Source organism: Onychomys torridus, chromosome 11 (assembly GCF_903995425.1).
Source record: "Onychomys torridus chromosome 11, mOncTor1.1, whole genome shotgun sequence".
Classification (NCBI taxonomy): Eukaryota; Metazoa; Chordata; class Mammalia; order Rodentia; family Cricetidae; genus Onychomys; species Onychomys torridus.
The window spans coordinates 7526665-7554525 of NC_050453.1; the positions used below are offsets into that span (position 1 = coordinate 7526665).

At 41.8% G+C, this 27861-nt stretch overlaps 1 protein-coding gene across 7 annotated transcripts in view; it reads right to left on the reverse strand.

Moving 5' to 3' along the window:
• Esrrg (estrogen related receptor gamma) overlaps positions 1 to 27861 on the reverse strand; it is a 582336-nt gene that overhangs the window by 144474 nt on the left and 410001 nt on the right. For all 7 annotated transcript variants that reach the window (XM_036202303.1, XM_036202307.1, XM_036202304.1 and 4 more), the window contains one exon: positions 14041 to 14157. In XM_036202303.1, the coding sequence (XP_036058196.1) occupies positions 14041 to 14157 (117 nt within the window). The remainder of the gene's footprint in view (positions 1 to 14040; positions 14158 to 27861) is intronic.

Below are 27861 nucleotides of genomic sequence, written 5' to 3' on the forward strand. Positions count from 1 at the left end.
AAACACAAACAACACACACCACACACCACACACACACACACACACACACCACACATACTACACACACCACACACACACACACACCACCACACATACCACATACATACACACTACACACCACACACACACACACACCACACACAAACAACACACACATCACACACCACACACACACACACACACACACACACACACCACACACACACACACCACACACACACACACACACACACACCACACCACACACACACACACACACACACAACACACAACACACACAACACACCCACACCCACCACACACACACACCACACCACACACACACACAACACACACACACCATATACACACACACCACACACCACACCACACACACACAACACACAACACACACACGTATACACACACAAAACACACACACGTATACACACACACGTATACACACACGTATACACACGCACACCACACACACCACACACACACATACACACCACACACACACATACATACCACACACACCACACACACACATCTCCCTAGATGAGAATTATGAGAACATATTATCTGAAAACTTGTAAGAAACAATGTACTACACCAGAGTCTCACAGAGCACTACCCCCCCCACACACACCACTTTACTGGCTTTTCTCTGAGCAAATGGTGAAGCAGGTTTCCATACCCCCTTGGGGCAGAATCCATTGGAGATATTTTACAATTCAAAAGGAATAAAACTGTAACATATTAGATCAATGTTGGCTTCCTGCTTCATGCTCACCCGTGGAAATGACAAATGGAGCACAAACAAATGATTAGCTCTTAACACTATTCTAATTAATAAAAGGGAAAGGACTGGGGGAACTTGCGCCCTATGATTCCATCATCTTCTGCGTCCTATAGAACAGGAAGCATGTTCTTGGGAGAATTCTTAGTGTTGCGTTCAGCTAGTTAGCACACATGCTATCTCACTTCAAGGTTAAGTGTGTTTTAAAAAGAAAGTATCTCTAGATATACTGTTGTCTCTGAGGCCCGTGAGTACATGGAGCTTACGTAACTTTCTTATATGGAATTTTGTAGACAGTAACAGGCAAATCTCTAAAATGTCAGGATTTAAATTTTCCCTCCTTTATAAAATGGACAAGATTTGAATATCCCAACTGCACATCATGGCCAGATCTTCAAACTACCAAGGTAGAAGGTACTCATACATATTTCTCTTTCAAAGACTCATTTGGACAGAATGTGTTCTCAAGTTCAAGTTCTAGAAACTGTCCCAAAGAATGAAATTTTGTTACAAGGTGAACATTTCTTCTCTGCTCCAATTTGGATTGAGATAAAATGTCACAGACTATCTAACACAGACAAAGACCTGTGAAAAGGGGTTGGTTGGTGGAGAAACCACAACTTGAGTATTCCTGGTTTGCTTCCCCTGTCTTAGAGATGCTCAGTTATTCCAAAGTTGGCCAAGGTACGGCTCTATGGTAGAGTTCTTGCCTCCCATGTGAGATGCTCTGGGTGTTTTTTTTATCTCCAGGTGGGAAAAAAATGAATACATAAAACAGCAAAATATTATTCTAAAGTTGGTATGGAAATTTGAAGGACCTCAGAGTGGGAAGTCCACCCTAAAAATATTCATGTCCAATCCTCACATGATATTTGGAATTTTTTCAGTTAAAATGGCTCTCCTAATGCAAGTACACTTTTTACTGTCTTCTGGATGTTAAGAACATGAAATAGCCAGCTGTGGTGGTACATGCCTTTAATCCCAGCATCCAGGAGACTAGGGTGGTGAGGTAGCTGTGGCTTATTCTGCTTCTCTGATCTTCCAGCATTCACCCCAATAACTGGCCTCAGGTTTGTTCTTATTAATAAGACCTGTTAAGATTCCTGCTACATTTGGCGCCCAACGTTTGTGGTATGAATTTGCAAAAAAGCTGCTTGCCTGTGGACTTGTGGTCCCCTGCTCAGACCCAAGCTACCCTCAGCCGGTTGTGGTGGCACACACTGGTAGAATTTGCTAATGGAGGCAGTGGAAGGAGGATCCTGAGTTTGAGGCCAGCCTAGAAGGCTTGCTAAGGAGAAGTTTCGGCCTGGGACCCAGCCACAAACAGTGGCAGTGGAACTATGGAGGCAGCAGCAGCAGCTACTGCTCCGAGTTGCCGGCTGCTTCTCATCGTATTGGTAACTTTGGTGATGCTGCTACCTGGGATGAAGGGATTACTGCTGCTTGTTCAGAGAAGAATTGCCAGGACCACCGTGTTACAAGAAAACATTGGCAAAGGTCAGTTTGGAAAAGTTTGGCAAGAGAAATGGTGGGGAGAAATTGCTGTGAAGATTTTCTCTTCTAGGGAAGAATGTTCATGGTTCTGAGAGACAGACATTTATCAGACTGTGATTGCTCCAAACCACAGAGGAGGCAATAAATAAATAAATAAATAAATAAATAAATAAATAAATGAATGAATGAATAAATGAATGAATGAATAATAAAAATAAATAATTTTTAAAAATGTCTGCAGGGAACCATGACCACACCTAACAGTGACTTTGAAATCTTCAAAAAGATGACTGGACCCCACAAAGATGATTCCACATGGACTATGATAAAGCCATTAAGCTGATTAACACCACCAAAAGATCGACTTTGGACTACAAACTGCTTAGGACAATTTTGAGTTAGCTAGCTGAGAGGATCCAGCCTGACAGACTACTTGAACAAGGACTTGAAACAAGCCCTGCACTTTCTCATTATGCAGTGGCTGGACAAATGATACAGGACTTGACAATTAACCCAAAAATAGAGTTTTTGTTTAAAAAAGAAAAAGGAGAATATAGATATGAGGTAGATCACTGAATCTACCCTGAGGAAAAAAAGATAAAGAAATAATAGGATAAATGGGTAGATCATTGAATCTACACTAAAAAGCAAAAGGGAAAAATATAAAAATGACAAAAGGTATATTATTGAAACTTTTATGAAAAGAAAAAAGAGAGAATATGAATATGATAAGAAAAAAAGATCAATTTTTGAATTTACTTTAAAAAAGTAACTACTTGTTTAACATAAGATAAGTAATGAAAATTTTTTTGTCTGAGTTTACCAAATGTTACTGGACTGGACATTGTTAATATATATAATGAAGTTTTTGTCTGAATCTGTCAAATGTTAATGGACTAGACATTGTTAATGTAATCTTGACTGTTTATATTGTATATTCTTATTGGATATGATTTTTCTTGTATTAGTTATAAGATTTTTTTAATTTTAGACAAAAACAGGGGAAATGTGGTGGTATTGTGTTCCCCAAAATATTGTGTGTTCCCTGAAATAAACTTATCTGGGGTCAGAGAACAGGATGGCCACAATACTAAACATGAGAATATGCAGTGGTAGCACACGCCTTTAATCCTAGCATTTCAGAGACAGAAATACCTCTGGATCTCTGAGTTCAAGGCCACATTGGAAACAGCCAGGCATGGTGACACACGCCTTTAATCCCAGAAAGCGAGCCTTTAATCCCAAGGAGTGGGGGCACAAAGAGAAAGATTATATAACGTGTGAAGACCAGAAACTAGCAGCATTTGGCTGGTTAAGCTTTTAGGCTTTGGAGCAGCAGTTCAGCTGAGATTCATTTGGATGAGGACTCAGAGGCTTCCAGTCTGAGGAAACAGGATCAGCTGAGGAACTGGCGAGGTGAGGTAGCTGTGGCTTGTTCTGCTTCTCTGATCTTCCAGCGTTCACCCCAATAACTGGCCTCAGGTTTGTTCTTATTAGTAAGGCCATTTAAGATTCCCGCTACAGGGTGGGGCAGATCTCTGAGAGTTTGAGGCTAGTCTCATCTACTTAGAGAGCTCAAGGCCAGCCAGAGCCACAAAGTAAGATCCTGTCTCAAAAAAGCAAACAAAAACAAAAAATAAAAACAACAACAAAACTCAAAAGTACCCAAGTTAGTTCAAATCCAATAGTAACAACAAAAGGTGAGTATTTAAATATTTTTTAGAGCTTGGCTCCTCTTAATCCACAGCCTCTGAAGGGTTACAAGTACCTGGGCCTGAAGCAAATGCCTGTCACCCCACACTTGGGAGGCAGATTCAGAAAGATTCTTTGGGCTAATGATTAAATTCCAATCTAGCCTGAGCTACCCAGTGAGTTCCACACTGGCTTGGGATACCATGTAAGACCACTCCCTAAAAAATATAGTCAGAAAAAAATCATTCTGAGCTAAATGCCATACTCAGTGTCCCTATAATTCATAAAGGGAAAATCTCTTTTAGATAAACAGGATGGGTGATAGACTCAGTGTTCCTGCTATAAATTCAAGCTCCCTGGATAGTGGGAGAAATTTGGAAAATTCATGATTTCTCTGTTTCACTTCCTCTGTGCAGTCTCAGCACACAACATACAGCCTAAGGCATTAAATCCTCAAGACATGGCTGCTAGTGTTACCTTCAACATCTTGGCTATTCATTTTGAGACAGACTATTCCAGGTGCAAAGCCACAAAAAAAAAATTTTTTTAAGGAAGAAGGAAAAGAAAAGGAAGAAAGAAAAAGAAAAGAGGCCATCTGGTAACATAATGTCTACACACAGAATAAGTTTCCGTGGCACTGTAGATCCATTCCCAAATGGCTTGAATGTCAAGACAAAGCTCACAGACAAGGTGCTCTCTGCCACTGCCTATATTATAACTTGGGAGTTGTGTTTAATGTTCTGCATTAATGAGGGGACTGCTTGGGACGGGATTACAACTGTGACTGTAGGAAACACCAGGGAGGTCAATGTAGTTCTATTAACTGTCACCCAGTGCAGAAATATTTTCCGTGAATACCATTAAAGCCTTCTCCTCTCCTTTGTTCTGCTTTTTGAAGGCAGTAGGAACCCAAACTTCCCTAGCAATAATTTCTGTTTTAGACTTGGCAGCATAATGATATTAGACTTGAGGGGGGAAAATCACCTTGGCAATGTCTTCTTGGGAGATTTTTTTTTAAATTGTTTTTTTACAAAAGAGATTTTGTTAGGATAAATTACTAAGCAGATTCATTCAGAGGGTAAAAACAAACCTGTTGGCTTTATATTTTTTAAAAATGGAACCTGCCTGGAAAATACTACACCCTATAAATGGCTATTTGGTTGCAATGGGAAATGTGGAAGTGTGGGATGGAGACGTGGCTGTTCTGTGCACTATTTGCTGATAGGGCAATCCTAGAAGATACTCCAAGCTCCCTGGCCATGGATGGATCAGGAGAGAACTGGGGCTGCAGCAGAAACTGTCCTGGGATAATTCTTTATATTCTGGGGCGCAGAACAACTGAACTGAGAGATAATCAGTGACTAAGTGAATAAATCCCTAACTTACACTCTGTCCCACATATCTGTGCACAAACTTCTCTCTCTCTCTCTCTCTCTCTCTCTCTCTCTCTCTCTCTCTCTCTCTCTCTCTCTCAGGGTTGATAACCGATGGCTTACACCCTGAGATCATTGGTCATCACTCGAAAGCCCTTCTCAACACACTTACAGCCGTCCTGTCTCCCATACTGCTACCATTCCATCTGCTCAACGGTTGCCTAAGTACTAACTCAGTTCTATAACTCCATAAGTCAAAGTCAAAGTTGAAGGCTTTATGCTGCATGTGGATTGACAATTCTTGATGCGTTTAAGATCCATCAGGCTGGAAAACTTAAGCCATAATGGCATGGCTTTGTTAAGACATGGCACCCTCAAGCTGGCCATTAATGACCTAAAGCTCTTCTATTTCAACTCAGCATCCAGAAATCACACTCTAGGTCTGGGGGCATAGCTGAGTGACAGAGTTCTTACCCAAAGTAAATGTGGCGCTAGGTTCCAGCTCCCTTACTACATCAAATAAAGACAGATAAGAGAGAAAGAGAAGAGGAAGGAGGAGGAGAAGAAGGAGAGAGAGAAAAGGAAGACCATAGAAGAGAGGAAGAGGAGGAGGAAATAAAGGGGAGGAAGAGCAGGAAGAAATGCAGGCGGCCAGGCCATGAGCCCTTCTCCCGGATTAGACCCCATCACTGCCTGTCTATTCAGCTGTCCCATCCACTTCTAAGCAGTGTTTAAAGATTAGATTTCTAAATCAAAGTCCCTTCCTAATGAATATCACTTGCATATATATTTGAGGCTCCAACTTCCTTCTTTGATCCATGAACTCAATTGTTTTTTATGGTCTCTAGAACTCTTCCATATAAATGAATGTTTTGGGGCACTGCTGACAAATGGCCCCCTGATCCATGTGTAGAAAAGGAAAGATCCCTTGATGATCACAGTCATACATAGCAAGCTTAACATAGACACAGGATGGACCTGGGCCCATTTCAAACACGCCTGATATTTGATTCTGTCTCCTCTTCAGCTATAACTGGACCTTGAAAAATTCACTAAAATTCTCTGAACCTTGATTTCCTTATCTACTTAATGAGAATCTGACATCTGGGGTCCTATTGTTCTATAACTGCTTTGGGCCTCACATGACCCTTTCACAGCGGTCACCTATGGCCATTGGAAAACACAGATATTTACATTATGATTCATAACAGTAGCAAAATTAGACTTATGAAGGAGCAACAAAAATAATTTTATGATTAGGGGTCACCACAACATGAGGAACTATAATTAGGGTTTCAGCATTAGGAAGATTGAGAACCACTCTCTATACTGAGTGGGATTCTAATGTAAAAATGGAAGATTGGTGCCCTGAATCCTTTCCATGTGGGACAGTGACTCTTTCTAACTACAGATTCCCACCTTGTTTTCACTCTGCCGGGAACATGAAGATTCCTAGTTCTACACCAGTTCACAATGCCTACCAGAAATCACTTGTGTTCGCTCAGGCTGTTAAAGGTAGAAGATGCATGAATAACACTGATTATTTTCATAGTAGGAACATATTAGTGAGATCAAGATTAAATATGAAGATCTAATTGAAACACAGACAAGATATGTAGTGGTTATATTCCTTGTTTATTTGTCCTAATGAATGACTTTCTCCAATTTCAAACATACATGATTGCTCCTCTCTGCTCCTAACATTGCCACTATTTTTACCTTAAAAAAATAAAAAGCTATGACTTCAAATAATTTCTGACTTTGAACAAATGCAGCAACCTGTAATGAGATTGCAGATGCCCACAGAAGTAAAGCTATACTGGCTGCACCTCACTGTATTGATACAACCCAGTTAGAGCTGTGAGGAAAAACACAGCAAAATATACAATCAATGCTTTGGCCCTGAGTACTCAGATACCTAGGAACTACCCTAGTCCACTCAACTTTCAGTTAAACATGCTAAAAATATCAGAGCCCTTGTTCTGTGTATGGGTGTGTGCCTGTGTATGTGTGTGTGCATGCGCATGTGTAGGCCAGATCATGACCACCTGCCTACAGTTTACCAATTAGGCTAGGTTGGCTGGGTGGCTAGGTCTCAGAGATCTGCCTGCCTCTGGATTTTTATGTGGGTGCTGGGAACTGAGTCATCAGGCTTCTAAGGCAAATACCAAACTGAGCCATCTACTCCCCTGCCAAACTCCTATTCTCCCAGGTGGGGGAAAACATTTAAAGAATTTTCAGTTTTGTCAAAACCAATGGAATAATACACATCATCATCCATTGCTACTCCACCATGGCCTTATCACACTTCCAACCTCCTCCTCCTCATCATCATCCCTGCCCTTGTTATCACAGTGTCTGGGTGCCATATGCTATGATAATGTTCTTGCAGCCATGACATAATTCGAAAACCAAACCTGCCTGATGTCAGAAAAGAAGGGGTAGGTGAGTCCACCTACTCCCAGGTACAGGCAGCACACAGAGACCTAACAGCCTTGCTCATCCCAGCACAGGCAGTGGGAAAGTCAGAAGTAGCCAAGAAAGCACAACATCTTGTCAGGTTCTGGACCACATGTGGAGATTTATCAGACAAGTTTCCTTCTTGTGGCTTTCTCCCACTAAGCCACCTCCTCCTTTGTCCTCTTGGACCTCTCCTCCCTGCTTTTCTCCATGCTGAAGCTGAACAAGTGTAATGTTTCTGAGAAAAATATCCTGTTGTGTAGAAGTCTCAAGTCCATTTAAAAGCAGGGTCACCAGAGAGGTCTTGGTGCTTAAGCATGAGCACTAGAGTCCAAATACCCAGAAGCCCACATATGTGCCATGACCTACTGTAATTGGGAGTTTCATGTAGAGCCTGCCTTAAAGCAGAAGACTCAGAACTGTAATGGAGGATGATTCCAGATGTCAACCTTGGGCCTCCATATGCACCAACACGCACACACACACACCCATGGACACCTATACATATACAAAGACATTCATCCATACAACCACATACATTGTAAACACACACACCAAACTGGGGAAATGTAAAGCAATGTTTTCTTTTCCTATTTGTTTGATCTGCACACAGATAAAGGCTAAGCTTTCTCATGAACACTTGAACAAAATTTCATCTACAGATGTCACAGATGTTCTTCTACGAAAGTCTTGGGAAAGCACCATGAAAACCACTGACAATGGACCGGGAGGGACCAGAGAAACCTTCCAGCTACAGACACATTTTACATGGAGCAAGATCTTGCAGCAGGTCAATATTATATACATATGCATCATATCCATATCCATATACATCATATCCATATACACATGATGGCCAGATTCAGGCTCCTGGCATCTCCTGCTTATAGCAGCCCAGACTATGTCCACTGAGCTCTGAAACTCTTGTTCATCATAAGAACCTCTACCAGAAAACTCCAGCAAGTTGAGGAAACGCCATAACTTATCACACTTCCAGGAAGCAAATCCAAGAATCTATTCAAATTCAAAGCCTTGAGTCTAGGTCCATCTGCCCCCAACAGCTGAGCCTTACTGTCTCTGGCAGCAATGGCTGACATTTCTTAGCTCCTTTCTCTGGGCCACAGGGCATAGTGGGTGGGGCATTTCTGGTCCCTTCTTGGTTGCTGTGCTGGGGATGGACTGCAAGAAGGAGCATATGCTAAACTGCCCACAGCGCCCCCTGCAGTATCTTCTTCAATATCCACAACTCCGATGTTGAGACTCATAGTTAAAAACCTTCAGAAGCAGGTTTTGGGAGAGAGGTTGTCCTGTTTTTGGTTTTTCTGAAAGTGCAGTCTAATGTAGCCCATACCAATCGATCCTCCTGCTTCTGTCTCCCAAATGCACCTAGTAGTAGTTGCTGTTACTTTGTAGTTGTCGCTTTCTTGGAACAGTTCCTTTTGTGACCAACAAAGAGAAACCAAACCAGTTGTCATGAGTTAGCCTTTAAATGACCAAGGAGATGGTGCTAATTAAAAGTACTTGATCAGATCCCAAGGTCCACTTTGACTAATTGTGGAAGGGGGTGCTTCTTTTTTTCTGACAAATAAGCAATTAGAAGATTGGGAAGATGTAGAGAAAGAAAGAAAGAGGAATACTGACAGCAGGTATGCTACAGATGTGTTTCCTCTGACATCCAGTATGGGAGAATGCTGGAAAAATAATGCTGGTCCATCAGGACACTTAGCAGCCCAGGACAGTAGCAAGAGGGACAAGGGGTTTGTTAGTGTGCTGCATGGTGCAGACACAGTAGCTTCTGCTCAGCAGCACTTCTCTAAGTCTTGTTTTTGTGTGACTTTTTTTTCTTCTCCAACACAGGTGTTGATTATCCTTCTGTTTTTTTCAAGTGATAAGGATTTTTTGGTGTGAGTGAGCATGATCTTCTGTGTGTGTGTGTGTGTGTGTGTGTGTGTGTGTGTGTGTTTTCCTGTGAGTATATGTGCACATATTTATGTGTATGCATGTTTGCATGTGCATGCCCACCCATGCATGCATGCACATATAAGTGAGAGAACACAGACTGTGGGTGTTCATGTGTGTATAAGCTAAAGGTCAATGGCCACTGTCTTTTTTAATCACCTCCCCATATATAAATATGTATGTATATATGAGTATATATATATGTGTGTGTGTGTGTGTGTGTGTGTGTGTGTGTGTGTGTGTGTGTGTGTGTATGTGTGTGTATTTTGTGGCAGGGTTTCTCATCAAACCTTGAATTCATGTACTGACAAGACTTGCTAGCCAACAAGCCCCAGGAATTATCTTGTCTACATTTTGTGAGTTCTAGGATTCCAGGCCTCTGCTATGCCCAGCTTTTGTGGGTTCTAGGAAAATAAACTCAGATCCTCATGCTTGTATGGAAAGCATCTTACTGACCAAGTCATCTCCCAACTTCCTCAATTGGTAACGAGTATTTGACTCAAATATTTTAATCCAGGGTCTGGAGAGGTGGATCAGCCATTAAGAGCACTTGCTGCTCTTCCAAAGGACCTGAGTTCAGTTCTCAGCAGTCATGCTAAGCAGCTTGCAGTCACCTGTAACCTTAGCTCCAGGGGACCTTGTGCCCTCCACTGTCCTCTAAGGACATCTGTCCCCTTGTGCAGACACCAAGACACATGATTAAGAATGAAAGGAGATCTTTTTAAAAATCTAATCTCAAACATCAAGCCTAGTTCACTTAGATTTCTGGTGCCGGCTTACAGGGAGACAGAAGTTACAGGCATTTATTCCTGTGTCTTATTTACCCACAAAGGCAATCATTCCCCTTCCCTCCTGGGCCTACACTTAGCTATCTTCTCCCAGGGACATGCCTCAATTAGTAGAAATGCCAGTTAGTATGACTAAGAATTACCATTTTTTAAAACAGTCAGGGCATCGTTTTATAAGCCCGCTTTTTAATGAAAACCTTCTTCATTCCCTCCCCTCAGGCAGCACTTTACGGTACACTTGGCGAATTGAATAAAAGATACCTGTTAAAGCAAGGAAGGCTTCCATCAAGGCTGTTGAAATCGGATTTCATCTCAGATTCGAGAACTAATGTTGTTTTTTGTTTAACCAGATTTTGCCTGTCAATTTTCAGACCTGCTGTGCCGTCCGCCTGTATGGACTGCTGTGGTCAACACGGGGGTTGTCGTAGCAAATTTTATTATGGACTGGTAATTGAATTGAACAGGTTTACATTTGAATAGATTTACTACACCATGATCTCTGACATACTGCACGGGACTCAAATCCCTGCACATCCATAAAGATACGTTTAAGAGGGTATCACCCTATCCAGGCCTAGGAAGTGAGCCTTGAGCCACAGAGATGCCCAAGCATAATTGTGTATTTATATGCAGGGTGAAATGCAATATTTCACTGTATTCTTTAAGCAGAAAAGAAAACAATATTTTCTCACACCATCCTATCTCTGCTTTAAGGGTAACGGGCTCAGAGAAACAATATTTTGCCATCCGCATGTTCATGAGGAAGTAAATGGGAAATAAATTATTATTTGAGCATGGCAGCAACAGCAGCACTTCCCTTGAAAACACATCCTCTAAAGGCTTGCTAGCAAGTGCTGAAGAGGTGTGAATCACAGATAAGCACAGCCCGATTTACTCTGAGCAACAATGTTTAATTAAACACCTCTCACACATCTGCCTTCACTCTCGCCTCCCTTCAGACTCATTCCTAGAAACTCTGAGAAATATTATCTAAGAAAAAAGATGTATCCCTGTTCATCTTTAAAGTTGAAACAGCAATCAGATGAGTAAATTACAGTATTGAAATCAAACTAATCAAAAACTCCCATCTCCCTAGAAATGGAGGCGTGTCTCTATGCACTTCATTGTTTGAAAACAAAATCGGAATCTGAGGTGTACTCACAGAAGGCTTTCATTGATACATGACCTCCATTACATTTAAACAAATGGATTGCTTTTAAATGTAATAATTCTTCAATTTTCAGAGGTTTGAAACCTTCCACTCACCTTTCTTTATGTTTAAGCACAAGGTTAGTTTAAATCTCCCCAATCAGAGTAGATGGTAATATAGACATAACCAAGACCAAAACCCAACTGTCCATCACTTATAACATTCTAAATTATGGTTCTATGGGATTTTCTGCAGCATGGGCAGGGGGTGGTCTACCCTGTGGATTAGTATCTTTATGCGATTTATACCAGAGGGCTTAAGGTATCGGCTAAGTAAACTTAGAACCTTAAAACAATTTTATCATCATCATCATTAGAACCTAAAGCAGCAGTTCTCAAATTGTGGGTCTCAACCTCTTTGAGTATCAAATAACCCTTTCACAAGAGTTGCCTAAGACCACCAGAAAACACAGATATTTACATTATGATTCATAGCAGTAGAAAAATTAGTTATGGAGTAGTAACAAAAATAATGTTATGGCTGGGTATCACCACAACATAAAGAACTGTATTAAAGGGCCACAGCATCAGGAAGGTTGAGAACTACTGCTCTAAAGCAATCTGATCTGTACTTCAGTTAGGTGGGTGAGTTTGCTTTTTAGTCATGTGTTCAGCTTTGTCAAAAATTACCCTTTGGGTGGTTTCATAAACATATTTACCAGCAACCAAGCAACTTGGGCAACAAAGGGCCTGGAACGGTGTCTGGTGTGTGGGAGAAGCTGCATGCAATTTAGCAGATGGGTTGGAAACCAGAGGTTACCTGTGAAATCTCCTAAGGGACCCAAGGCCCTAAGATGAGAAATGCCACATCCTCGTTTTTTAGTTCCAGTGTTAGCAGGTCACCAGTCTCCACAAATCCCTCCTTCTTCGTCCCTGAGCTTATGACACCCACCTAAACAGATCTGCCTCTACCATTATTCCTCCTGATAGAGTCTCCCTCTCCCCCTCATATTCATATATCACATGTGGTATATATAATCACATCACTGCACGTCTTTTCCCTCTTTTGACTCCTGTCATGGTCATCTTCCTGCAACACTTTAAAGTTACAAGTTTGCTAATAGCTGTTTCCCAAGGAAAAAGCCAAGCTGAAGATGAGAAGGGATTTTACTTTTTCCAGTAGACAAATAAAGGGCAGGTGCATAGGGCAGGAGTTCCATGTCCCTGTATCCCATCTGCCGTGCTCTTTACCCTGGGATTTTGTATACCAAGACGGCACTGGACAGGTACAGACCCAGTGGAAATATGCAAATCTAGCGTGGACTATGCATTTAGTGAGGCTCATCGTTCTCATTTGCAAATATGTGAACTTCGAATGTAGAACAAAAAGGTGAGGTGTAGGGATCTGTAGTGATAACACATAAATTCTGAGGTGGCAGATCTATACATTTCTATAGATAATTAACCTAACTTTAGTTCCAAACTTCCTTCCACAAGTACATGTTCATCTTGGTGCTTTATGAAAACATCATATTCACTTTAAACTCCCATGGGCTTTCTGAATACAAAGAAAGAGGTAAGTTGTGTGCAGTATGTAAAATGTATTTCTAAGAAATATGCATGTACAGAGATTCATTAAAAAAAAAAAAACCTCCTAGGGTAGGTTTCTCAGAAAAAAGGAAAAATGTTACTCTACCTCCAAGCTGAAGAATACTTTGTCTAAGTAAGCTGAACTATACAAATAAGGCAGGGCCTCTGACATGTGGGGGCTAGCAGAGTGTCCTCCACAGCCAACGGGTTCACTTTCTATTGCAAGAATGATCAAGTATGGAAGCTCATTCGGTGTTTTTAGCACAGGATCTACATTCCCTAGCTTTATCTTCTGTGGCTGGGTCCTATTCTCCACTGAAACCAAGCAAAGCAATCATAATGTCAAAGCATGAGCCCTATTCTACCAGAGAAAGTAAGTACTGAAGTTATGTTTGGAAAATAATACATGACCTTAAACCCAGAACTGCTTTTTAAAAAATTGAGAAGAGGGATGCATTGGGAGCAGCCTCTTAGCTTGTCTTCATCTTCTTCCCTCTGTAAACTGTAAAGATCAAAGGGCCAGACCCATAAGCACAGTGGGGAATTCAGGTCAGATCACAACCTTCTGGTTGATGATAAGCTGCTAGCCATGAGGTATCAGAAACTCGGGTTTTACGGATGTTTTGCCATCAGATTCGGGGCCCCTACTGACCCACCTTTTCTGGTTTCTATGGAACTGGTCTTGATCCCTGTTTTGATGGCCACCACCATTCCCCCAAACCCAGAGCACAGGGTTCTGAGCAGGGCCACTTACCTTCTTTGAGCATGCCCACTTTGAGACACTTCATGAAGCGGCAGGCCTGGCAGGATTTGCGTCTGCGCTTTGTGATCTCACATTCATTTGTGGCTGGGCAGCTGTACTCGATGTTACCTACAGTACAGTGTGAGGGAAAGAGGCAGTCAGATGGGCAGTTCAGGAGAGAGGGATGCATCCCAAAGAAAGCGTGAACTTTGGTACCCTGGACCCCAAAGTCATGTGAGTGAGAGACATCAGGAATGTGACAAGTGCCCCAGCAAGCTGGAATGCTGCTACAGCCATAGAATATGCCTCAATGGGAGCAGCTTGACATAGATAAGTACTTCCAGAGAGGCTGAGGCAAGAGGACTACCACAAGTTCAAAGAGGTTGCTCTACATAAGTTCTAGACCAGCAAGGGCTGTTCAATGAGACCCTTTCTAAAAACAGAGGGAAAATCCGATATTAGCCTCTTATGATCATAATCTACTTGAAAATTTCTTTTGCAATCAGAATGTTCTGGAAGACTTAAAGGATAACAAACAAAGTTGTTATCCTACAAGCAAAGTTGACCCACCCGAAGTATAGTCTTCTAGAAGAGATTCCAAAGCAGTCTATGCTCATAAAAACATAAACACCAGAGGCTGGAGAGACAGATCAGTGGTTAAGAGCACTCACTACTCTTGCATAGGATGCAGGTTTGATTCTCAGCACCCACATGGGGCTGCTCACAACTGCCTATAACTCCATTTCCAGAAGTTCCGATGCTCTCTGCTGGACTCTGCTGGCACATACAGATAAGCACACACACACAGGTACACACAAAATAAAATAACTAAATCTTAAGACAAAACAAATAAACAAACAAACAAAAAACAAAACATGCAAATAAAATGTCACATCTGGATCCCAGTCTAAACTCATGCTTTGGGACATGCTTGTCCTTCGGCTGCATAAACCTCTCAGAGCTCAGGGACCCAAAATGAGCAATTCCTGTTTGCACCTGGCATGCAGGGCAAGAACGTAACTCTTCCTGCCCTTCTAGTCAAGCAGAACTTCCCAGGATGCTCACTGATGGTGCTGAGGATAAAGATGGTGGGAATAATGGCTGCCATTGCTATTATCATCTTCATGGTACTTATGACATTACTTGCATTATTAATTCCAAACACCATGGAACTATAATGACAACAAACTATTCAGGTTATATTTTTAATAGTAGACTTACTGTTTTTAGCTACATGTAATAATCTGAAATGAAAAAACATGTAACTGGAAGATCTAAACTTTCAGTATTTCTCTGAGACAATGAAGTGTGTGGGGTGTGCTCTACAGCCTTGTAAAGACCTGCCTTGAAAAATAAAGGCTGTCTTCACTATCAGCCCTGTCGCAGAGTGCTTGAAGGTCTCCGGCTACTTCCTAACCCTTTCCCCTCGTGATTAAGTGCATTAGTAACCTAATGAAAATGCATCCTGCTTATTGCCCTCTTGGGAAGGGGGAGGTCATTGCACCGAATGCATAAATTGTCATAGGAGACGGTCCGGGCATAATTGCAATTTTGCTGTTCCACGCTTGCTGTACTCAAGGTCCATCGAGTCCCCTGAAACATGCGCAGATCCAAGTAATTAGCATAGAAGGCTGCCTGGGACCACAGCATTGATGAAATATTTCAGAGTTAATCACACTTTGTAAACACTGATTTATATTGACTACCTTTCTGTGGACTGATGCCTCCTCATTAAATATCACATTAGTGCTTCGCAAGACTGTTCAAAGGCTCCACTACTCGCCAACTGCTAATTCACCAGGAAGTGATACCTAGCCACTTGGAACTACAGAAAATTGGTTAAGTATGCATGACTTAAAAAAAAAATCTTGAGCATTATAACTTGAGGTAAATTGACTGGCTAAATTAGCATTCTAATTCAAAGCAACTACTTTTAAAATGAGGTTAGATAATAGAAGTGATATTAACTGCATTAACAGGAATATTCACCATCACCGTCTTCAGAAATATCACTCAGGGGCTGGTGAGATATTTCATCTGGGAAAGTGTTAGCTGCAGAAGGCTGGCCATGTGCATTCATTCCCAGAACCCAGGCGAAGACAGAAGGGGAAAACCGATTCCATATCATTGTCTGCTGCTCTTCACACAGGAGTGCTGGCATCTACTCTCCTCATATTAATTAATAAGCATTTTTTTAAGAAAAATATTACTCAGGAAATGGACTGGCAGGATAGCTCAGCAGTAAAAGCTGTATAGGCCTGAAAACCTTAGTTCCATCCCTGAATACCATAGTGGAAGGAACACACACACACACACACACACACACACACACACACACATACACACTAGTAATAACAGTAATAATAATGATGATGGTGATGAAGGAGACAGGCAAATGATAAGGTAGATGAACCCTGGCCTGGTCAAAGCTGAGAATAAAGAGATTTGGAATCTGAGTAGTTTCTTTCAAATGTCCCAGAAATCTATGGAATGGTGCTACAGTTTTGTTTGTTTCTGGTTTTGCTTTTGGTGTGGTACTGTGGATTGAACCTGGGACCTTGCAAAAGTATGCCAGGCTAGCACTGAGCTATCCCCAGCCCTGTTTTTATATTTTGAATTTCATTTTGAAACAGTCTCACTAAGTCCCCAGGCTGGCCTGAAAATCACACTCTTTCTGCCTCAGCCTCCTGAGTAGCTACCACCCTGACTGACTACTGGCAATCCAGTGCTCAGCTACCAGATCCTTATAGTCTCTAGGATTTTCTCTGTATTTATTTCAAAGGAAACTAACATTTTCTCTATTATAGAGGACTGAACAATAATTACAAAGACTGGAAAATGCTTGAAAAATCATTTCTGGCCATTTCACATCTTTAAATCTAGTGTGATATAATACATGGTTCACATCCCATCAAGGCATAAACATTAACCCCATGGCTTCAACTCAGCAGTACAAACATCTGCCATATGACACACTATAACTATAACACATAAGTGTGTCTTTTCACCCATCTTTGGAGATTATGTCCTCATTGTTCATGGCAGCACACTTCGAACAGGGACTGTCAGGCAGGCACAGGTTCACACGTGGATCTGCCCCTCCTCCTGGTCATGGGCCTCCCCCCTCCTCGATGTAGTCCAGGATGCTTGATATGTACACTGTCTCTCCCCATGACTGCCTTGATCACATCTCTACCCTAATTTAAAATAAAAGAGCTAAGCTTGGTGTTCACACCTATAAATCTCAACACTTGGGAAGATAGGACATGAGGGCTGCAAGGAGTTCCAGACCTGTTTGGACCTTATAATAAGTAATAGAATAGATGAAATAAAATAAAATCTCTTCCCTAGCAACATAAGGTCTTATGTTTGACACCCAGCACCACATATGTGTGTGCTCATATCACACACACACACACACACACACACACACACACACACACACACATACACACACACACACATTATTGCTGCCCTTCTGAATTAAATCTAAACTATCCAACTGACATACAAGGTCCTCTTCCAATCTAACCCTCATCTACTTTTCCAGCAATATAACAATTATTACCTCACATGAACTTCCAGATGCAGCCAATTTGATTTATTCAATTTTTTTTGCTGCGTGTCCTTCAAGACTCCCCTCTGAGAATGATCTATTTCTGCCCCTCTTTTCTTCTTAAAATTATTTCCAAGACTCAGTGTTCAACTCCAATTCCATTCCAATCATTTATGAAAACTTCTCAGACCATTCTAGAAGGAAATGACTTCTGGGGATGCCTATCTTTTGAGGGGCTGTCATCTAATACAGACAGGTCGTATTTTGTGAGGCGTTTGCATATGCATGCTACTCACTAGACAAGAAGACTGTGGAGGACAGGAGGCAATTCTTAGGAAGTATGAACAGCTCCAACCAAGGGCTGTGGTAACTCAGGAGAGTGGGGCAAGGTGGTGGCCTGTGCTTGTAACCCCAGAACTGGAGTGGTAGAGACAGGCAGATCTCCGAAGCTCGCCAGCCAGCCAGTCTAGCCTAGCTGGCAAGCCATAGGTCAGTGAGTAAACTTGTCTCAGAAGAAAAAGTGGACAGTGTCTGAGGAGTGATACCCAAGACTGACCTCTGTCCTCCGTGGGGATGTGTACACACACACACACACACACACACACACACACACACACACACGCATATACATGCACATGTACATATGCATGCACGCACCTATGCTCACAGAGAGTATGCTTAGAAAAAGTCAAGGACTTCTTCACACAGGGAAAAAAATGTCTGAGCTATGCTATGAAAAAACAGATCAGTAATGACACTGGTGTAAAAGAATCTCCCCAAAGCCACAGGATGTGTCTTTCTAAGAACGTCCCCACAATGGGGCCAGGAGTGTGGCTCAGTAGGGACAATGCTTACTTAGTATGTGGGAGCCCTGGGTTCAACTGGAGCACTACTGAAAAACCACATGTAGTGGCTTAGGCTTGAAAGTTAGCACTCTGGAGGTGGAGGCAGGAGGATCAGAGGTTCAAGGTCAGGCTGGGACAAAATGAACCTTTATTAAAAATATTCTTTTTTCACAAAGCCATCCTACATATTTATATCATTCGTTTTATATATATATATATATATATATATATATATATATATATATATATTCAGTATACACACAATTTAGATGGATGGAAATTGTTTACAATGAATTGGGTATCCTTATCTTAAGAAAGTCTTAATATATGAAGATGATAACCTAGGTCTCACTAAGTAACTCTGGTTTATATTTGGAAAAACAAATCAGCATCACTTTAAATAAAGTTACTTGCTAGAGGGAACCTAATTTTCAAGGCCTCCCACAGAGTTCCTCACATCACTGTTGTCTGTGGTCACCCAGCCGTCAACATCTTTGATCCATGTTACAGGCTCTCGAGACTTTATCCTTCAAATACCTTTCCTGTTGCTTTTAGGAGTCAATTAAAAGGAGGCATTCTATATTTGAAATGTGCCACCCCAAGCACCTGGATAACAATGTAGCAGACACTTTGGTAATGGTTCAAAAACTTTCTTCCCACTGGACCACAGCCTCTCTATGGGACACTTGTTTTCCTCCAAGTCACTAAAAGTAGAAACTAGATATAAATAAATAAATAAATAAATAAATAAATAAATAAATAAATAAAATGTTTTAAATCTCCGATATATTTGGGTCCCTGTAGTATTTATCCTGGATGAAAGCATCCAGGGCACAGCAGAAGATACTGTTCCCAGAACAGCATTCTCATTGAAAACAAAGAGTTTTCATAGATTATGGCTCACAATTCTCTGGGACACATTTGTTAGATGGCATGGGGGACTGTGTTGGGCAGCTCCTGATGCTGTGCCTGGAATTTTCTTGGTTTTGTCAACACCTAGGGAAGTGCATTTTATTACAGAAAGAGTGGGGTGCACATGGAAGCTTGGGGTCCTAAAACCAGGCTGATCGGAGAGATAGAACAATTTATAATATTGTTTGGCAGCTTCTCAGAACATCCCAGGTTCTGATTACTTATTTCGGAGTCTTTTATACAATTAGCTTGCAGGCGATATAATTTTCTCACTTACTGCCTAATAGAATCTTGCAGCTTTCTGGCGGATGGAATAACAGGGTGTGTGCAGAACTCCAGCCTAGGGTGCCAGCAGATAATTTGTAGATTCCTTTCAGTCACTTAATGGACTTCTACACTTTGGCAGTGAAAAAGCTGAATGATGGGAATTAGCATGACATCTCAAAATAAAAATAAATGTCAAACCTTCACTCTGACTCCCACACTCCCACAGGGCACCCACGCCCTCGCGTTTAGAACCCCCAAGTTAGCCCTCTTTTCCAATCCTCCTCATTCAATCATGATGAAGCCAACTCCAAATCCACTATCTGTTCCCCCTACTTGTTTTTAATTGTATTAACAAAACCAAATGGCTGTAGGTGACCCCAGGGCACTACAAGTGGAGTTTAGACAATTGTTCTCCGATATTAAGTGATTTAAAAAAAAATAATGGGCTTTGCTTTGACAACACAATTTCAGAGTATCAAAAGTGTGAGGCAATAATCTGTAGCAGATTTGTTTTCAATATCCTGAAACAGGGAAAAAGAAAGGGGAAAAAAAAAAAAACATTTGTGATATATTAGCCAAGTTTTTTGTTTTGTTTTGTTTTCATTTTTAACAAAACAGGACATTCTTTGCTTTTCTTTTCATTTCTTGCTTTTAATTATCTTTTTGATTAGCTGTTTTCTGTTGGTCCCACTTAAAAATAGAAAACAATACCACTACCATTTCTAGCTGAGATTACACAATGTGGGCTCTTTATTACCTATAACCTTGAATGTCATAATTACATCCTTGCACACGGAAGTTTGAGGAAGCTCTCATGTGTATGCATATATGTGTGTGGGTGGACAGAAGAGGACACTTCTGTCCCCTTTATCACTCTCTGTTGTATTTCTGGGAGACACTGTCTCTCACTGGCCCTGAGTCTCACTTTTTCTTTTCTGCTAGGCTAGCTGCCAGCCAGTGAGCCTCAGGAACTCTCTTGATGTGTGTCCCCTCTTCTCTCTTCTTCCTCGGGCCCCTTTTCCCCCTTTACCAGGGTCACAGGTACAGGCAGCCACCCCCAGACTTTTTTCCCCCATGGGTTCTCAGGATCTGAACTGTAGCATAAGGGTCATAATGGCCTGATAGCAAACACTGATGGATTTTGAACATGAGGCACAGGCTTAATTCCTGAACAGGCATGAAATGTGTTTTAAGTAAAGGAGACTAGAAAATACCACAAGCAGGTGGTTGGCTGAGTTGGAGAGAGGGCCAAGACTTGGTTGGAAAAGTGCTAACATGGCATGGGTGAGGCCCCGAGTTCCATCCTCAGGCCTGTGTAAGTCAGGCAGGATGACACATGCCAGTAAGCCAGGCACCCTGAAGGCAGAAGCAGGGAGAAGGAACTCAAGAACATCCTCTGCCACATGGGGAGCTGAGTTCAAGGCCAGCCTGGACTACGAGAGATGGCCTAAAACAAATAAACAAAAAGCAAAAGAGGCAGGCCTTTATCCTTTATACTGAGTGAGGAAACAAGACCGGGAATAACAGGCATAAAACAAGAGCCAATTATTTGTCCTTGACTTTTCTTCCAGTGGAAATAGGACACACTTCCCTCAATTCCCCTAGAACGATTATTCCTTTCTATTATAACTCCTTAAGATTAACTGAACACAAGGCATTGTGGTTACAGAGAAACTGGAAGAATCATGTAGGACCATTGGAAATTAGCATTTTAGCTAGCCTGTAGTTTAGGAGAGAATGTGGCAGCAATGAGTGAGGGAAGAAGAGGAGAAGAGGGAGGAAACCAGAGAGTGAGAAGACAGTGGGCTTAGCTCTATATTCCCATCCCTGGTTTATTCCTGGTTGATGTGAGCCCAGAATTCTCAGTTTTCTGAATTACAAAGAACCGCATTGTTTGGCATCCATGTAAGAAGTATATGATAAAAGCTTTAAATCACACCTAGTGTTTCCCTTCTGAGAAGAAGGAAGGCAAACATAGGGTCCATTGGTTATTCTCTATCTCCACTTGAAGACCTGAATCTGAGTTTGGGAAGGATATAAAACTCACTCTCTGGTTGGTGTAATGATACATGCCTGTTGTTCAGGAGGCAGAGGCAGGAGGATCTAAGCAAGTGAGTGCCAGGCAGCCAGGGCTGTACAGTGTTAGCCTATTATTAAAAGCCAAACAAGAATAAAACACAACAACCAAACTGTCTACAAATTCATGCCAAGATGTGAAAATGAATGGTATCACTCCTTAGAGAAATATGAAGAGCATTGTTGTCTTGCTAACTGCACTACAGTTCATACAGCCACTAAGGAGGGGACATGGAATGTGTAAACGTAAGGACAGAGGACCCAGTCATTGATTAGACCATCTATGAAGTGAACTCAGACATAGGAGCCACAGCTGCTTATGAACACTCCCTGCTCCCTCACAGGAGCCCAGAGGGGTGACTGTCATGGAGCAGGAGCTGGCTCTCACTGTGGTAGAAAGCCTCCTAACCCCGCACCCCTGCTCCAGTCCCAGATCAGTTTCTACTGAGCCCCAACATCTACCAGCTTGCTTCCTGTCTTTGTGGGGTCTGGAGGTTCCAGGCAGCATTATTCTCTTTCCTCCTGGTCTTGTGCATTTTTATGTTTACAACTGTTACCCCCAGGGCTCCCAGAACTGAGTAAAGGGTCTTGATGCCAACAACTCATCTGACGCTCACCTTTCAGGGAGCTTTTCCCTGCATTTACACAGCTTGACTCTGTGTCTATGAACTGCCACTCCAGCCCAGCTATACATCTCTTTACAGAGACATTCTAGCACTGAGCACAGTGAAGTCAACAGACCATAGGGAGCACTCACTATTATTTTTTTTCAAGACATCATCTTAATATGTTACCAGGGTTGACTTTGGGCTCAAGTGAAACTTTTGCCTCATTCTTCTAAATAATTAGGTTTCAAGGATCATCCCATAGTAGCTACACTATCCATTGACATTTTAGGGATTCTGCTCTTTAATGTTCCATTTTAGAGTTTACAAGTCAACTGTTCATCAAAAAAAAAAAAAAAAGATAGCAAGAAAAGAAAGGAAGAAAAAAGAAAGAGAGAAATAAAGAAAGAAAGAAAGAAAGAAAGAAAGAAAGAAAGAAAGAAAGAAAGAAAGAAAGAAAGAAGGCCAAGTTCATGTTTGGAAAGAAAAGAAACCCTATGCTCTCGCTCATGTGGAACCTAGCCTATACATGTCTACATGTACATATAATTAAAAATGTACATGTGGGTATTACATTTAGAAAAGAGAACACAAAAGGGTAAAGTTTTGAAAAATCAGATACATACTAATGAGGTCACATGCTGAATATATTGTTTATAAGTTCTCTTCAAAGAGACACTACACTCCAGTTGTTTCAGATCTGACATTTGCAGGCTACAGAAGAATGACTGTACATTGATTTGTCTCCTTTACAAGATATCCTGACATCACCCCAGTGATCTCTAAAGGTACTCCTGAAAACTCAGGTAGCAACACAAAAGACAGTAACCACAAATACACCGGTGCCAGCTACCCTTCAATGTGCACAGTAACATCTATGGTGCTGATGGGAGCGTTAAGCCCAGGAGACTAGGAGACACACCCAGAATCACCAAGCCCACAAAGTGCCGGATGCAAGTTTTGAACCCAGAAAGCTTTGCTCCAAAGCCGGCACTCTTAAGTACAAGGCAATTCTGTTTAACTCTAATCTTTTAAAACTCATTACTGACTGCCATTCAAAGTAGAAAAGTGCATTTTACTTCTCCCTGTCCTCTGAGCGATTACTTGGTATAGCTCTTGTTACAGTTGTTGGACAGAAGGCTTTGGAAGGCTGACACAAGAGCCCGGGCATGAGAGGGTGAGGGTGGATCTTGGCATTGTTGTTTGCTATTGTCAGCCTTCTGGGACCAGGGCAGCTGTGGGGTAGGATAGGGTTGCCTTTAGAGAGTGGAATCTCTCAACACCTCAGGAAGAAATCCTTCATCCAGTCTCAGCCCCCTGTGCTCTAGGGCCAGTTTAATTCCACAGAAACCAAACAGAGCACGTCACCAAAGCAACGGGTGTCGTGTTGTACACAAAGCATTTGGAAGATCCCAGAATAATGCTATTGTTCATGAAGGGAAAGAAAGGACTCCATGGTCACCAGGGCATGTTCTAAAATATATTTAAACGGCGGTGATAAATGTCTCCTAAAAATGTATTTGTTGCAGATACCTGTGGTACACACACCGAGTACCCCAGCACTTTGGAGACTGAGGCAGGGACCTTGAATTTGAGGCTAGCATGGGCTATGCAGTAATGTGCTGTCTCAAAAATCAAAATGAAGCAAAACTCAGGGCCTTACATTTGCTAGACAAGTACTCCCCAGTGATCTTCGCCTATCCCTTACCTCAGTTTTTAAGTTTCTATAAGGCTAAGGATAAAGTCATAGAGCTCCTTATAGATGGGTCACCACTGCCACAAGGAAGGTGTCAAATTAGAGCTGTCCATAACTCCAAATTGGCTGTGCTCCACAGGCAACATCATCTTTCTCTTCCTGTAAGCTGTAAGCAAGTATACATACCCAGCCTCAAAAGCACGTAAGTTTAAGAGGAAAGATGGGCTAGGAAGATAGGCCAGTGATGATTAAGGAGCTTCCAGTGCAAGCATGAGGAAGAAAAATCCACATTCTCAGTATTCACTTTTAAAAAGCCAGGCATGGAGGCACCTTCTTGTAACCCCACTGCTGGAGAAGAGGATGTGGGAGGCTCTAATCCATCAGTCAGCCCCAGGTCCAGTGATGGAAGAGATGACAAGGGACATGAACCTCCTGCCTGGCCTGGTGCATGTGCTGTGTGCACCCATGCCTCTCACTTCTCTCCGGCCTTCTTCAAACAGAAACTGAGTAAAGAGGGCACATAGAGTGGTCATTGGGGCATGTTCACATGTGTTCAGATTTGGGAAGCATGCTCAGCATTGAAGCTCTAACTTCTAGCCACAGGCTGAGGATGTAACTCTGTCAGCAGTGCTCACTTAGCCTGGGTGCCATCCCAGCACTGTCTAAAAACAGGCCTGGTGGAAGATGAAGGCCTGAGGATCAGAAGTTCAGAGGTCACCCTTCAGCCACACACTGAGTTTATGGTCAGCCTGGGCTACAGGAGTATTCCTCAGGAACAACTTTACAAAAGCACGTTGAAATGTGGTTCTGTTCACAAATTAGCTAGATAAACCAAACGTGAGACAGAACTTGATGCCACAGAATGTAACAGTTTTATTTTGTAATAAGAATGGAAAGTTCTCCTCCTTCTGAATATTATCCATCATTAGGAAACAAGAAAGAGAAAAGTCACCCATTCTCAGCTGCCTGCTGCTGTGGTTGTAAAGTCTCTATGAGTAGACTACCATTCTCACATCAAAGCCTGGTGAGAGAGCCACCAAGAAGTCTCAGTGGGTAAGGTGCCTGCTGCCAAGCCTAATGACCCAACTTCCATCACTAGAAACTCACGTTGGAAAGAAATGACTCGTAAAAGTTGTCTACTATCCTCTACACATGCACTGTGGCCTATGCACACACACACACACACACACACACACACACACACACACACACACACACATACACCCACACCCACAGAGAGAAAGAGACGGAGGGATGGACAAAGGGCAGACAGACAGACAGACATAAACACAGACACAGACACAGACACACACACACACACACACACACACACACACACACACACACACACAAATAAATACCAACCAACCAACAAAACGCTCAAGAAAAGCCAGTCTGGAGATCATCCCTGCAACATCACAATCCCAGTTCTGGAGAGGCTGAGGCAGAGGAGAGATTGCTCCAAGTTCCAGACCAGCCTGGGCTACAGAATAAGACCTTGTCTCAGATACCAAACAAACTGAAAGTAAAACCAGCCTCTCCCATGAGAGCTAAGGAGGAGCCTGTGACACAGAGCAGGGTGACATGTTTTCATGGTCCGTCTGGGACCAGTCAAGCCAGGTGTGGGAATGAGGGCAGCAGATGAAAGCTGGGGGTCAGAGACAGAAAACCAGTGGTGACAGGGCACAGTTGAGCTCTCCAGCTTTAACCTTAAGGGATTTCTGAAAATAAGTGATAAAACACTAGGTATTTTTAAGCCTTAAGCCTGACTGTCTCCTTTCTAAAAACCCTTAATATTATCTAATCATAACTTTTGTACTATTCTTAATTCCCTACTTTCATTCTATTTTAACAACTTAATAGGAAAAAATTGTTCACGGACTACAATCTCTCCAGAAAAAAATGTATCCTAAAATTACCTAAAGCTTTAAAGACCTTTAACATATGCAAGGCAGTGTTACAACTCTGGGTTCTGATTCTCCTGAGACCCAGTTGTTCCCAACACTTCAGTTACTATCTCTAGAAAGGTATATAGTGATGGTAGACCCTACTATCCTGGGATGATAGAAAATTAAGATTTCAAGGAGCATTAAAATAATGTGGGCACATGGTAAAAACTAATATATTCGATATCAGCTCTGCACACATGACTCCAGTTATGAGTACATTCTACTCTGCAGAAGACCTGATTAGGTTCCTGGCAACCGGGTCAGAAGGCTCATTACCACCTGTAACCTATTACTATTCCAAAGCAATGAATATTCCATCAATAACTGTTATAAAAACATCACTTAGAACTTAGGGAACTGACCAAAACTATGTAGACTGTTTGTTTATGTGATTACCTGTGAGTAACTCCAAAGAGGTAAAAGATTTAAAAAATCCAACAAATAACAACAAAAAATTTTAAATTTGGGCACATGTGAAATTCCTCAAAAGTATTTCAACAGTACCCTCAAAGCCATCAGAAATGCCAGTCAAGTAGAATACAAAGAAATGACAGGTGCCCAAGTGGACATGTGTGTAAGTGGGAGGTGGCAAAGTGTCATGAAAGACAGTAAAGCTATTTCCCCAAAGTTACAAACAATAGTTACACCTGAGCTAGCCATCCATCCCTTGATACATATTCAAACAGGTGAAAAATATATTCTGGGAGGGGTGGGGCTGGGGATTGAACTCAGAGTCACACGTATGTCTGGTGATCTATAACTAAGCTGACATACTGACACAGGACCTGGCTAACTTGTCCAGGGTGACTTTGAAGAAGCTATGCAGTCCAGGTAGGCACTGAACATTTGGATCCTCTGGTCTAGCCTTCAGATCAGAAAATGGCATCTTGCATAGACAGGTATCCAATTGCACACTCATTATTTAAGTAGCCAGAAGGTAGATACATCTTAAATGTCTATCAAGAGATGAGTGGATTAAAAAAAGCTACATATTCACATATATACTCGTTTTTCAAAAGGAAGTTCTAGAATATACCACATGTCATGGATGGACCTTGGGGTTATTAAAATCAGTGCCAGCCATAAGAAGAGACAAACACCAAGGCTGGGGATTTAGCTCTGGGGTGGAACACTAGCCTACCAACTACAAGGCCATGTGTCCCATTCCCTGGCACCAGAAGAAAATCATCACACATTTCTCCTGGGTGTTGGTTAAGCTTATGTTCTGTGTTGGGGTTTGTCCACTCATGGAAACAGAAAGCTGAATGTAACCAGGCCATGTCAAGGCCACAGAGTGTGAGGGTCACAAGATGAAACTTTAAGGGTCTGCTTCTTGGCCATGTGAACACAGTTGACACAAGAGGCTAAAGTTCCAAATTTATGTTTTCTTATCATGATAAAATTAAGTTTTAATATCATAGCTACTGATTATAGAGACTGAGGGTAGACTCCATGGAAGAACATGAATGTGCAAGGGCCTAGATTCAATGTCCAGCACCAAATACACAAATGTACATGGATGTCCTTCAGCTGCAAGTGCCAAAGTTCCTCACCAGAATCCTTTACCAAATTTGCTTTTAGGTAAAATTTTTAGAATATTGTAAATGAGCGCCAGGTCCAGGACTGGTGGTTTCCCATGATAAAGACTGGAAGTGGATTAATTCAGTTGATAAGAAAGCGATTAATAACCTTTGGCTCCTAAGATGCTATCTAAGTTTATTAAGTACTACATCAGAAAACAGTATAATTACTCTGGGCTTCATCATGAAGAGAAAACAACCGTGCCCTAGGCCTCAAAATGTGTCTGTTTCCTATTGATTGATTGATTGATTGATTGATTGATTAATCCATTGGTTGACTCTGCTCAGGATAGAACTCAATATCTCATTTTTAGGAAGCAAGGACTCTACCACTGAACCATACCCAC